Consider the following 13,164-nt stretch of genomic DNA (forward strand, 5'->3'; position numbering starts at 1 on the left):
TGCAGAAGATTCGCCATCTTCATCAAATCATCCCTTACAATGAAGTATCTGCATTAGGAAAACTTCTATGGCTGTGGGTCACAATGATGCATTTTTTAATCCAGAATTGATTTCCCCCAATTTTTCCATCCAGCAATACATCTTTCATAGTAGTACATGAATATTTGAAACTATTATTAATAATTCTGTAACAATCTAAAGTGTATCGCAGCTATTTTTAGCACGTTATTTTTTTAATAGTTTTCCTTGAACCATTAGTGAATTCCATTTGGTTTGTTGACCCTAATTCCAAGTGCCTGGGAAATCCTCCATGGCCTCTGTCTCAAATCTCAGGGAAACAGAAGAGTTCATTAAACTTTCCAAGCAAAGCAGATCATTTTAATAAAACTTTAGAAAAAAGGGACCAGGGTCATCAGAGACCTGCAGGATTTTTCACCCTTGATTTTAATTACGGAAGCCTTGCGAAAGTGGAAAAAATGAAATGGCAGAAACGAAATGATCTAACGGCAGCTTGACTGAATCACTTCCTGTGATGGAGTTTCTATCACAAAACTTTAAAACAACATTGCAAACCTTTGGCCTTTTTCAGACTCATCTTTTCCATTCGCACACTATTAGGGAAGTGTGTATAAAATTCTGCAATTAAATGCATCATTTGACCAGCCAACATATCCCAACAAAGCAAACATCACCAATGAGAGTAATGGGATGCTGAAAGAATCAAGTCTTGTCCACAAGAGAAAGGAAGTGAAAACAAAAAGAAGTTCTCTTCCCTCAATAAGACACATAGCATGGGGGTTAGCGAAACACACAGTCGGATGATGAATGTCTGTTTGCATTCCAAGTCGACAGGAGAATCAAACGAGAGCCCAGAGAGGGGTAAATGTCAGTCTGGAGTATGGTAGAATGGATATGTTGGTTAGGTTATGCATTTTTGTAATGCCTTTCCATGCAGAGAATATTATTATATGCTCATTAATCTTTTTCATATTCATCAGGTGTAATGTGAGTCTGAGAACTAAAAACAACAAGCATTCACTTTTACATTAATTCACTTTGTCTTTTCTTTTTTTCATGAAAACTGTGCCTTAATCATTCAGGTTTAATTTTATAATCAGAATTGTTTTTAAATATTTTTAAATATTGTTTTTAAATACTATAAAGATATAAAATACACCACAAAAACAATTGGTTAAATTATTTAATTGCAAAATTAAAAATAATTGTAAATATAACATGCCATTGAAATGTCACTTCTATGTTTAATATTAATAATAACTTCTTTACATCCTCAACTGCCTGCATATGAACAAATATGCCGCAAAAAAATTATTTAGTTATATTTACAAGATTCAAATCAAACTATGCCATAAAAATATATAAAAATATCATGTATAAAATTCAAATGTAAAAAATATGACAAAATAAATTCTATTCAAAGTTAAAAATTCAAATATACAAAATAAAAATTAATTTTAGTTTAATGCTACATAAAACAATTGCATTTGCCTATGACAGCAGGATTCAGGCTAATTGCTTTGTTGTGTGGATGTTGTAAATGAGGACTCATGCCGATGGTATTGCGGGAAAACAAACACCTTCTGTTCAGCTCTCAAGTATAACATTCTCGCATGATGCAAAAACATTCCCCACCGTCTTGATTGTCAGATTGATGGATGCTTTTATTTATTTACCTATTTATCTGTTTGGGAAAACAGAGTCTTTAACTTTCAGCACATTTTACCTAGAGCTAAAGCTTGAAGTAAATGATCCTAAGCCGTCACGGACAGCAGCAGAATGGACCTTGTTATGAGGAGATGCTAAGGGGTGACGGGAGGCTTGTTTGCACAAAGCTTTTGCTCCTGTCATCTTGCCCCGCGGCAAAAGCTTAGGCAAAATACCCTGCCTTTTTGTCTCTTTTCTTCTGGACAGCTCCCAGGTAAGCGTGCTGTCGCCATCCAGATGCACACCTGTGGAAAGTTGCGTTTCGTTCTCTTCTTGTCCATCCTCCCCTAACCTCAGTTCCTCTCACTCATCTGACCTATAACAAGGATCAGTTCACACCTCTGCTCTGTTTGTTTGGCTTGTCCTGTCAAACCATCCCCCAAATGAATCCCAATAACTCTATGTCAGAAAGATGTAACCTTCCTCCTCCACCCCTCCCCCACCCACATCCCTGTCCTTGGGCTGCATGCTGACAGAGTCTCATGGGGGTGGAGGAGCACAGGAATGTGCAAATTCTTCCTTTGGACCTGCTGACTCCCTCATTTGAGGGGTAACACATTAAGAATAGTCACCAGCTCATCTAATTGGTTTCTTTGTGGTACTACATGATTTTTTTGTGTGTGGAAAATAGCCAGCTAATCACTTAGCGTCAGCGCTTTCTGCCTTCCAAGCATCAAGTGATAAGTTGCAGACTTTGGGCCCTTAAGACCAAACCCAGTCGCCCTTTGCACCCATGGAGAGTAGATTCAGTACCCTTCATACCTTTGCAGGCCTTTCTGTGAGAGATGGGCTTAGACATGTCTCTGTAGTAGCCCTCTTTGCAGTAGTGGCAGTGGCGACCTGCCGTATTGTGCCGGCAGTTCAGGCAGACTCCTCCGCTTTTCCTCCCAGAGAGTTTGTAAAGCTCCATGTTAAAACGACAGCGCCTTGCATGGAGGTTACAATTGCAGGCTGTGGAGAAAGAAGAAGTTTTTAAAGTTAAAACAGCACATCCTCTATTACAGCCAAGTGCAATCAAATCAGAAAATGCAAATACAGACACAAAATCTTTCTGTTGGGTATGAGTGCAAATTTAAGGACTTTTAGGACTTTTTTTAATTTAAGCAAAACACCATAATGCTTAAAAAAAGAAAAAAAGAAGAAAAGAAAAAACATGGTGCTACATGACGACCATCGTCCCTTCACTGGCTCTTTTGGAAATATTTCTAAAAAGGCTAATATAACAGAATATATAAAAGATTAATACAATATGTTTTTTTTTTATTTTTTTTAATTTTTTTTAAGAAATCTCTTAAGCTTAGCAAGGCCTTAGCAAAAATACAATAAAAACTCTAATGTTGTGAAATGATTCAAGTTTAAAATACATGTTTTCTATTTAAATATTGTTTAAAATATAATCTATTCATTTGTTGGCAAAGCTGCATTTTCAGCATCATTACTGTAGTTCAATGTAAAAAATTAATCCGTAAAATAACAGAAAACATACTGCAAAGCGAACATTACCCAGTAATTTTACAAACATTCCTGTGAACCCTAAAACGGAAGAGTTTTCTGTTTCAAAATACATGTAAAACATCATACATCAAACATCATTATTAAAAAATAATTACGGAAAATTCTGTCAAATTAATGCAGTACATTGTGCCCTGTTTTTTTTCCCAGAAATCATGCTGATTTGGGGCTCAAGTTGCATTTCTTATTGTTAATAACGTTAAAAACACATGTGCTACTTAATATTTGCAGTAGCTCCCTATTAAACATCATATAAATGTTAAAATCTTGCTTATTACTTACAAAGCACTAAATGGTTTAGCTCCCCAGTACTTAAGCGAGCTCTTAACATATAATACTCCATCACGTCTTGTGTGGTCTCAAAACTCTGGCCAGTTGATAATCCAAAATATAAAAATCAACTGCAGGCGGTCGATCCTTTTCCTATTTAAAACCTAAACTCTGGAACAGACTTCCTAACGTTTGGGAAGCAGACTCTGCCAGTTTAAATCTAGACTAAAAACGCATCTCTTTACTATGGCATACACATAGAACATTATCAATTTCTGTAATTCAAATCAATTAAATGATTGTTAGGCTGAATTCACTAGATCAGCCGGAACCGGGAAAACTTCCCATAACACCTGATGTACTCGTTACATCATTAGAAGAATGGCATCTATGCTAATATTAGTCTCTCTATTTACCCCGAGGTTTACTGCATTCAGCCGAATCCGGGCCGTATTCAGATCAGATGGTGGACCTGCGCCTGGATATTACCAACGAATCCCTGAAATGTCTAAAGAGAGCGTGTCATTTCAACTCCCCCTGTAAATGCCGCATCGACATGACATCCTCGATAAACCAGTCTCCAGCATGCCGACTTCAATCTTTCGAATAATCTTACGATTATCTATTTACCTAATATGACTTAAGACCTGCAATGTTGCCAGAATTATAATCATAATCTGTTTGCTCTGCGGCCGGAGGAGAACCGGCACCCTGACTGAGCCTGGTTCCTCCCAAGGTTTTTTTTCTCCATTCTGACCCTAAAGGAGTTTTGGATTCTTGCCACCGTCACCTTTGGCTTTTGGCTTGCTCATTTGGGGACACCTAAATTTAAACGATATTACTCATCTGCCTGCATTGACACTATATGATAATTGAAATTAGCTGGATAACATCACCGTTTTCTCCAGAGTACAGCCAAATCAATTTCTGTTGCATTATTTTCCTGTTAACACTGTAAAGCTGCTTTAAAACAATGGGACTTGTAAAAAACGCTATAAATAAAGTTCATTTGATTATTTGAAGAATAGAAGTTTCAAAAGAACAGTTTATTTGAAATTGAAATCTTTTGTAACATTCTTAATGTCTTTATTGCCAAATTTAATGCATACATTTATTTCATATTTATTTAATTTTACAGCATCAACTGAAACACATCTTCAGGTTGATATTATTTCCAACGTAAACTATAAAGATTTAAGCACACAAAGCTATATTAACCTTGAGACATACACATTAAAAATGAACTGATTTTATTTTAAATCTTTTAGTTATTTTTCAGAGTTCTGTTGAGTAGCACCTGTAGGCACTCTACATGCTTAAAAGTCATTAGATAGTCAAAATCAGGAATGAACTAACGTTTTCTAATCATCATATAGTAGAGATACAGGCCTCAGTTGGACAGCTGTGTCTTTACCCACTGCAGCTAATGAAGTGCCAGGGAATTAACTTCTGGTAATGAGGTCAGTTTCTGAGCTTTTTCTCTGACCAGGACTGCTCTTTCCCAATGATGCCAAACGATATCAGACAGGGCCTCCAATTACCATTCCATTCCCAATTCTCACCATGCACAGGAAGCTGTGCTCCTGCTTGTTTACTAATGAATAAAGTTGCTGCCACCAAGTTTAATTACTGTCTGATGTTTATTCATGACTGATTTGTGTGCAGACATGTTCTCTTTCATTAAGTCTGGGTGAGACATTGGTGTGGCTCCTCCTCATGTATTATTCAACAATAAATCCCAGCCCTCCTACCAAAATGCTATTGGGCTGTTCAAGCGCAGGCAACTGTTGGCAAGTCATAGCTGATGCACATTCTCCGAGCAACTTCAACAGAGTGTTTATTTGGTCTGATGCTAGGAGACTTCAAGACAAAATAAGCATTTTGATGAGAGGGCATAACAGCTTACAAAACCAAATTCAGTATACAACAACACTGGAAAAATGGCTTTAAAGTTTTATTTTATAATTATCCGCTTGTTATGTCGTGATATAAGGAACGCCGTTTCTGGGTCCAAGCCTCAACTCGTTTCACTTGAAAATGCCATCGACACCCGTTTATGAGCGCCCGCTATTTATTCATATTAAACATCAAACTTTTAAAAAGTTTAACATTTTAAATACTTACAGTCTACACAACAGTCTCTGTGCTCACAGCGTCACATACATTAATAATTTAACGATTTAAAAAAGATGAATCACTGTCTGGCCATTGGGAATTTTGGTATGGAGAAAAAGGTTATGATTATAGCTTTTTTTGTAGTATCACACCACATTGTGTGTGTATATTAGCACCGTTTGTAGATTTTCTTGTGTAAGATAGAGCATTTGGACCCGGAAGCGCTGCCGTGTGACGTCAGCCTTAACAATTGGATAGTTGAATACTTTTTGATGCCAAGAACCCCAAATATGGACCCCTTTCTAAAATAAAGGCAGCTTCATATTTACCATGCATAAAAGCCAACATTTTAATTATGAAATTATTATTTGAGAATTATTTACTTTATATTGGTAGCAAAAACTTTATTCCCACTATTGAGTTATGTATATTAGAGGAGCATTGGTAGCATATTATTTTACATTGCTGTTTTGCATCTAGGAACTATATATAACTATATAAATGCACATACTGAAAAAAAATAGGGTGCAAATTGAACATGTTTTAATAAAACTTTTGGGTTACACTTTATTTTATTTTATAGGTGTTATTGTTACAGTGCAATATTACCAGAATATTTAAGAGCTGAGTAATATTAATTAACATGTACTTACAAAAGGGTTATGGTAGGATTAGGGTTTGGCTGAGGGTTAGTTGCATGTAATTATGCATAAATTACTGTTATTACTATGGTAGTTAACATATAACATATGTAACAAGGATACTGTAAAATGGTGTTACCAAATGTTGTACTGTATTAGTCTTTTTCATAACAGGTCTTTTGTTCCAAATAGAGAGACACACACACTATTCACTGAAGCTATTGGATTATAACAAACTACATGCACGTTTGTTTTTATTACAAGAAATTCAAGCTATGAACAGAATAAAATAATCACAATATAGGGCCAGATTTACTAAACAGGGCGAATAAGCGTGAGAGCCTAGTTCCCAAAATACACAAAAAAGGGAAATGCTCTCAGCGTGATCTGATGATGCACAAATGAAAGAACACAGATGCAGTCGATTAATTTCCATAATGACCAACACAATCTACCAAGAGCAGTGCAAATTAGCGTCTGGTTTAAGACATGTTTTTTTGGGGGCAAGAGCAAATGCCAGGAAATAGCACAAACCTTAGTAAATCACCTTGTATGATTCATTTAAGTACTCTCTTCCCAGATTTTCGGTATAAAAGGAAACCTCGTAAAATTGCATAAGCTATCCGATCAGCCGCAAAAATAAATACCTTTTCATCACTAATTTTTTACTGTCTTTAGTAAATCATGACAATAGCAACAACATATGGTTTGTGCAAGCTGTTTTTTAATTTGGCCCTAAATCTCATAATTTCGGTATTTAGACAAAGGGGAAATGTTGAGTTCTTAATTTTAACTATATGTGCAGTTACTACATTTTGCCTTTCAGGGTATTATATTTCCTTGCAGTTTTGGTTTTAGTCAGCATGAAATGGAGGTTGCGATTGTCCTATTTTCCCTTTTGTGATGTACATCTCTGAAAAAAATTAAGAGATCACTTAAAATGGATTCCTCAATGTTAAGTGGTCTCTTCATTTTTTCCAGAGTTGTATATCCGAGTGAAACGCCTTCTGAAATGAGACAAAATGTTGGGCAGGGCTTGATTTCATCCTTCGGGAATTTAATGGATTGTTGGAAGTTGGGCGTTGCAAACAAAATAGAGACAGAAACGAGACAGAGTGCGATAGCCCCGCCCTCGCGCCAGAGCACATGACAGGAAGAGAATGTTTCAACGGGGGAGTAAAGGTTAACGTTTTTGATTAAAGATTATGAGGGAACATGAGTAAAAAAAGAAAAGAATGAAGTGCATGAGGTGCAATAAATCCTTCATAATAAACACTGCAATATTACATAAAAAATAAGAACGGTCATGACGACTTTAAGGAACAATCAGATTTTCATTCTGATTTTGACACTTAGTCTTTTGCCTGTTTAACGGAGTACAATTATATGTATTTAGTAGAGCGACTTAACTTTCTTTTAGAAAAACTCCACTCAATGTCTCCTAAAAAAATACTCTTGGCTCATCGCCACAGATATTCTACTTGCTGCCAAAAAATATTAATTCTTGGAATAGGTTTTGAGATGCCTGCAGGACATAAAGAATGATAATTTGACCTGTCCTAGAAGTGTCTCCTCTTCAAACTTACTCCATGCACGGCTTGTTTGCTTTCAAATAGGCATACTGTTGGTATTAATTCTGCCTGCTTGTTTGGATCCCAGTGGAAACTGATCCTTCCTACCCTCCAGCTATGGATTATTCACTTTTGCTAACAAGGCAAATGCAATCCACTAATGCGGCCTCTGGCTTTTTAAAATTTCGACAGACTTTCTGAACATATTGATAAACAGAAAATCCAAGTAGTTTTCTCCGAAAATCTAAATTGTACCACGTTTTATTACTTTTTGAAGGCACACAAATTCCTTATATTGCTATTGGAGAGACATAAAACTGAGAAAACTAATCACAAAAGCATGTTTTACCAAAGTAATGAGAAAAATATGTTATTACAATGACATCACCACAAAACCTTTTAGTTGTATTCTTTCTTTCTTTCTTCATAACATGATTTAAAACAATCTGTGGTAAAAGAAGTGATGTTTTATTTGGATTGGACAGCGTGCGCTGTCTTAGATCGTAATTTGTTGCAGTTGCTACAGTCAACATGCATGCTGCAAAAGGAATAAGCAAAAATGTGGTTTAATTTCTTATTAATAATTTTTTTTATGAGCATAGCAGTGCACATAGAAGAGCATAACACGTTGTAGCATCACCATGAACCATGCACCTACAGAATTTATTTTATGAAAGGAAATTGCCCTGTCAACATGTGAGGCTATTGGTAGTATTTGGCTCATGCTGTTTCCTCTTGCCCTCAGTGATGAAAAAACAACTTCAACACACATAGGACAGCTGGGGAAAGCTGTTTTGGTGCTCTACCACATCTGGTTTCCTCATTATAAAGATTGTGATTGTTGTGATACGACCCTGTCTTTATGAAAACATGAAGCATACTCTCTGCTCGCACCTGCTCTTTTACAGGCATGCAGGATTCAGGGTGGCTGCCTCTCAATGGGAGCGAATACAAAGCGGCTGTACATTATGTCGTCCACCCACAATCAACTCACTGTCAGATGCATTTTGTTTCCCTTCACTCTCAAAAAAAAAAAAAAAAATAGAGTACAAAATTGTACCTTTTAAAAGTGCAAGTGGCCATCACCGGGGTGATACTTTTAAGGGAACATTTTTGGACCTCTAAGTCAGGGGTAGGCAAGTTCTGCTCCAAAGCCACCACTGTATAAAACTCATGGCTTCCATCATGCATTGCAGCATTAAGTATGTCACCATTGTTGAGATTCTTATGCTGATTCTTGATATCTGTGTGCGTCTAAGCTTTTTTCCCCCCTAGAATTTATTTAAAAATCTAAATTCAGAATGTCTAATCTACGGTTGGTGTATTGTTGGTGATTATTATTTATTAACAATTTTAGTCAGTGATGAGTTTAGTCAAACACATTTCTTCATGAAATTTTTTTGTTTATGGCTTTTTTGATTTGAACAGATTATGTTTTGTTAACACTGTAACAAAAACCACAAACTTACATTATAAAAGGCAAGAGTCAAACTGGCCAAATAAAGGAAACGCTGATCACCATAATGGTGATCAAACCTTTTCAATAAAACATCAACATCTAAACCTGTTAATTCCCAATAAGAGATGTCTTTCAGGGTTAGAGCCAAACTCTGCAGGACACCGACTCACTAGAACCGAACTTGCTGCTCTAAGTAGAGGAATAATTGTACCCTAAGGACCAATTGTGTACCTTTAACTCTTTCTCTGCCAAACACTGAATTTTCCGTTATTTGTGAGAAAACATCCAGGCCAAAAACAGAATTTTCCGTGTTTCCTTGTTTTTACTGTCGGACGCTAGGGGGCGCTATTATGCATCTCCTGAATGAGTACTGAATCTCCTGATCATAACACATGCGTATGTAATCATATGCATATGAAAAATAACGTGATCATCAACATTAAGCATCATACAAATCAAAAGTGTCTAATATTAGTGAATGAAATGTGGACCCCAGGTTGAGCTACAGGGCTGTGCAAGTATTAGGGGTGTTGATGGACTCGATCTCCTCCATCTGTGTTTGATCATCATCGTTCTGAATCTGATCTGGAAACAGTATTTCACAAAAACTTGATTTTCTCAGCTTTTTGTTCAAAATGTTGCTTTTTTTATGAAACTTACTCATATTTAAGTGTTGATAAAAAAGGAATGCCAGAAGCTAGAATAAAATGTTTTGTTGTTGTTGTTGTTGTTGTTGTTGTTGTTGTTGTTGTTGTTGAAAAGAAGAGGGTCAGCTCTTTCTTTTGATATATTGCATACTCAGATATTCATAAAACAAAATATTCTATGGGATGTTAAATATTTGGTGAAAATGGTCAAAAACCCTGGCAGTGAAAAAAAATGTTTTAAACGCTGGCAGGGAAAGAGTTAAAGGTACAGTTATACACTTTGTTCCCCAAGAAACAAAATATTACCTCCACTGTACCTTTTTTTCTGAGAGTTTACTTTTGCTTCAGGTTTGCTCATTTTGCCCTTCTTTCATTTACATTTTGCATCTCTGACCCCCACTCTCACACCTTGTTCGGCCTGCATGCGTTCCCGTACCTTTGAAGTGCTTTCAGACTCAGTAATCTAGTCCTGTCATCTGCCTTGAAAGCATGATCATAATTTAAATGTTGCCCTGTGTGACGGAAGAAGATTATGGAAGCTTTTGGAAGTGGGAGGAAAAGCTCAACCCTATGGTGGTACTTCTTAACCACAGAATGGAACAGCATCTGTCTTAAAAGAATGAAATATTACTTAGACAGCCAACCAGGCTGGTGAAGCGGAATACTTGCAATGGATGAAAACCCTCATCAGTGAAGCCGACAAAACAAGCTATTCTCACTTGTCGCTACACATCCACTTAGCCGATAAACCCCAGGCAGAGATAAGGGCTTGAGATGACTCTTCTGATTGACTGGGTTGAGGAGAAAGCCCAACCAGATGCGTTTCGTCTCTTTCCCCTCTTTAGTTTGGCTTAGCTCTCAGAGAGGTTGATAAACATGTACAGCCGTGAGGAAAGAGTGTAAGGCGATAGCTTTCGAGCGGAGCTAATTGGTTTTGTTACTGCGTTAAGAATGTTCTTCGATTTTTCTTTGCTTGATGTTATTTGTTAGCGTCTTTTTTCCACTTTTTTTTGTATTTTGTTAGACATTCTCACAATTGTCAAAATCAGAATGATAATGATGATTAATTCACTAACCTAAATTTTGTGTGTAATAAAACACATTAATGAATATACAGTATATACAGTACCGGTCAAAAGTTTGGAACATTACCATTTTTTATGTTTTTGAAAGAAGCCTCCATTTATTTGGTTAAAAAAAATACAGAATATTATAACAATTTTAAATACATTTTCTGTTTTAATATACTTTAAAATATAATTTATTTCTGTGATGCAAAGAAAAATTTTCATCAGCCATTACTCCACTTACTTCAGTGTCACATGATCCTTCAGAAATCATTCTGATATGATATTCAGTTATTATCATTTTATCAACTGGAAACAGTTGTTCTGCTTAATATTTACATAAGCAGTACAGCTGTTTCCTACACTGATAATAAATATTCATATCAGAAGGATTTGGAAGACTGGAGTAATGGCTGAAGGAAATTCAGGTTTGCATCACAGAAATAAATTATATTTTAAAGTCTATGAAAACAGAAAACCATTATTTAAAATTGTAATAATATTTTAGATTATTGTTGTTTTTTATGTATGTCCGATCAAATAAATCCAGGTTTGATGAACATAACATTTCAAATTAAAGCATAACACTAAAATTATGATCTAAGTTATTCAACTAAATATACAAATAATATTTATTAATTAGTTCTGTCTTAATTCTATAAAACTATTATACTGATCTGCCAACATTGTCGTTCTATGATAAATTAAAATAATAATAATAATAATAATAATAATAATAATAATAATAATAATAATAATAATAATAATAATAATAATAATAATAATAATAATAATTCATTACATTTATATAGCGCTTTTCTAGACACCCAAAGCGCTTTACATATAGAAGGGGGAATCTCCTCAGCCACCACCAATGTGCAGCATCCACCTGGATGATGCGACGGCAGCCATTTTGCGCCAGAACGCTCACCACACACACCAGCTGATTGGTGGAGAGGAGACCGAGTGATTAAGCCAATCAGGATATGGGGATTATTAGGAGGCCATGATGGACAGAGGCCAATGGGCAAATTTGGCCAGGATGCCGGGGTTACACCCCTACTCTTTATCGAAGGACATCCTGGGATTTTTAACGACCACCTCGGTTTAACGTCTCATCCGAAGGACGGTGCTCTTTGACAGTATAGTGTCCCCATCAGTATACTGGGGCATTAGGACCCACACAGAGCAGGGTGAGCAAAATAAGCTGATAACATCACTGTTTTCTCCAGAACGACTGTACAGCCAAATCAAATTTTGTTGCAATATTTGTTGCAATTTTATTGCAACAGTGTCCGGTTTAACACTGTGAAGCTGCTTTTAAACAATCGTCACTGTAAAAGAGCTATATAAATCAGGTTGATTGATTGATTGATTGATTAAAAATACTAATGTTTCCAAACTTTTGACCAATACTGTATATGTTCTGTATGTTTCCTCTATTTTGCTAGCTCCATGTCACTAATAGTCTTTTCTTCTCACATAATCACATTATTTCAACTCCAATCAATACTTAATGTCCATTCATATATTTGTTTTGTAATGTAGGACTCTTTGACAGTGTTTATTTGGTAACAATGACTGCCTCTCTGTACAAATTACAATTTAAAGATCCAGCAGAGTCATCTCCGCTAGCAACCACTCACTTCCTTCCTTTGCAAAAAATGGGGGAGTGAGGATTTCCTCAAACACTCTTGAATTAGTTGGCATAGATTAATATATATATATATTTTTCATGCAGCTGCATTTGGTTGAAGTTTGCATATCACCCCGTTTATTAGGTATGAGTGTATTTAGGATAAGATTTTTGTTAACCTGACCTTCAACAAACGTTTATGTGTTAAACTCACACACTTTATCAGAAGTAGTTTGGGCAATCTTCTCTGGTCTTCCTGAATAGGCCGAACCAATAAGCAAGGGGAGATTAATGCTCGCTCTTTTACACTCTTTGTAAAAGTGCGCTGTATAAACAATGTCAAACTAGAGGCAATTGGTAATTCTCCTCAGTTATCAGGGATATTAGTCCAGCACTCAACACTTTTGGCTTTTTTTTCACTGAGCCTGTCAGACAGAGGGAAGATAAAAAACTACGTCACCCCTTACACATAATTTGGAGATTACAGCTGTTGATTCAACAAATTGAATGAGGGGTGTAGA

General features: G+C 36.0%; 1 protein-coding gene across 2 annotated transcripts in view; it reads right to left on the reverse strand.

Moving 5' to 3' along the window:
• The window catches only part of ntn1a (netrin 1a), a 108,049-nt gene that overhangs the window by 30,556 nt on the left and 64,329 nt on the right, over nucleotides 1-13,164 (reverse strand). For both annotated transcript variants that reach the window (XM_067459525.1, XM_067459524.1), the window contains exon 2: nucleotides 2,488-2,676. In XM_067459525.1, coding sequence (XP_067315626.1) covers nucleotides 2,488-2,676 — 189 coding nt within the window. The remainder of the gene's footprint in view (nucleotides 1-2,487; nucleotides 2,677-13,164) is intronic.

This window comes from Pseudorasbora parva, chromosome 12 (assembly GCF_024679245.1).
Source record: "Pseudorasbora parva isolate DD20220531a chromosome 12, ASM2467924v1, whole genome shotgun sequence".
Classification (NCBI taxonomy): domain Eukaryota; kingdom Metazoa; phylum Chordata; class Actinopteri; order Cypriniformes; family Gobionidae; genus Pseudorasbora; species Pseudorasbora parva.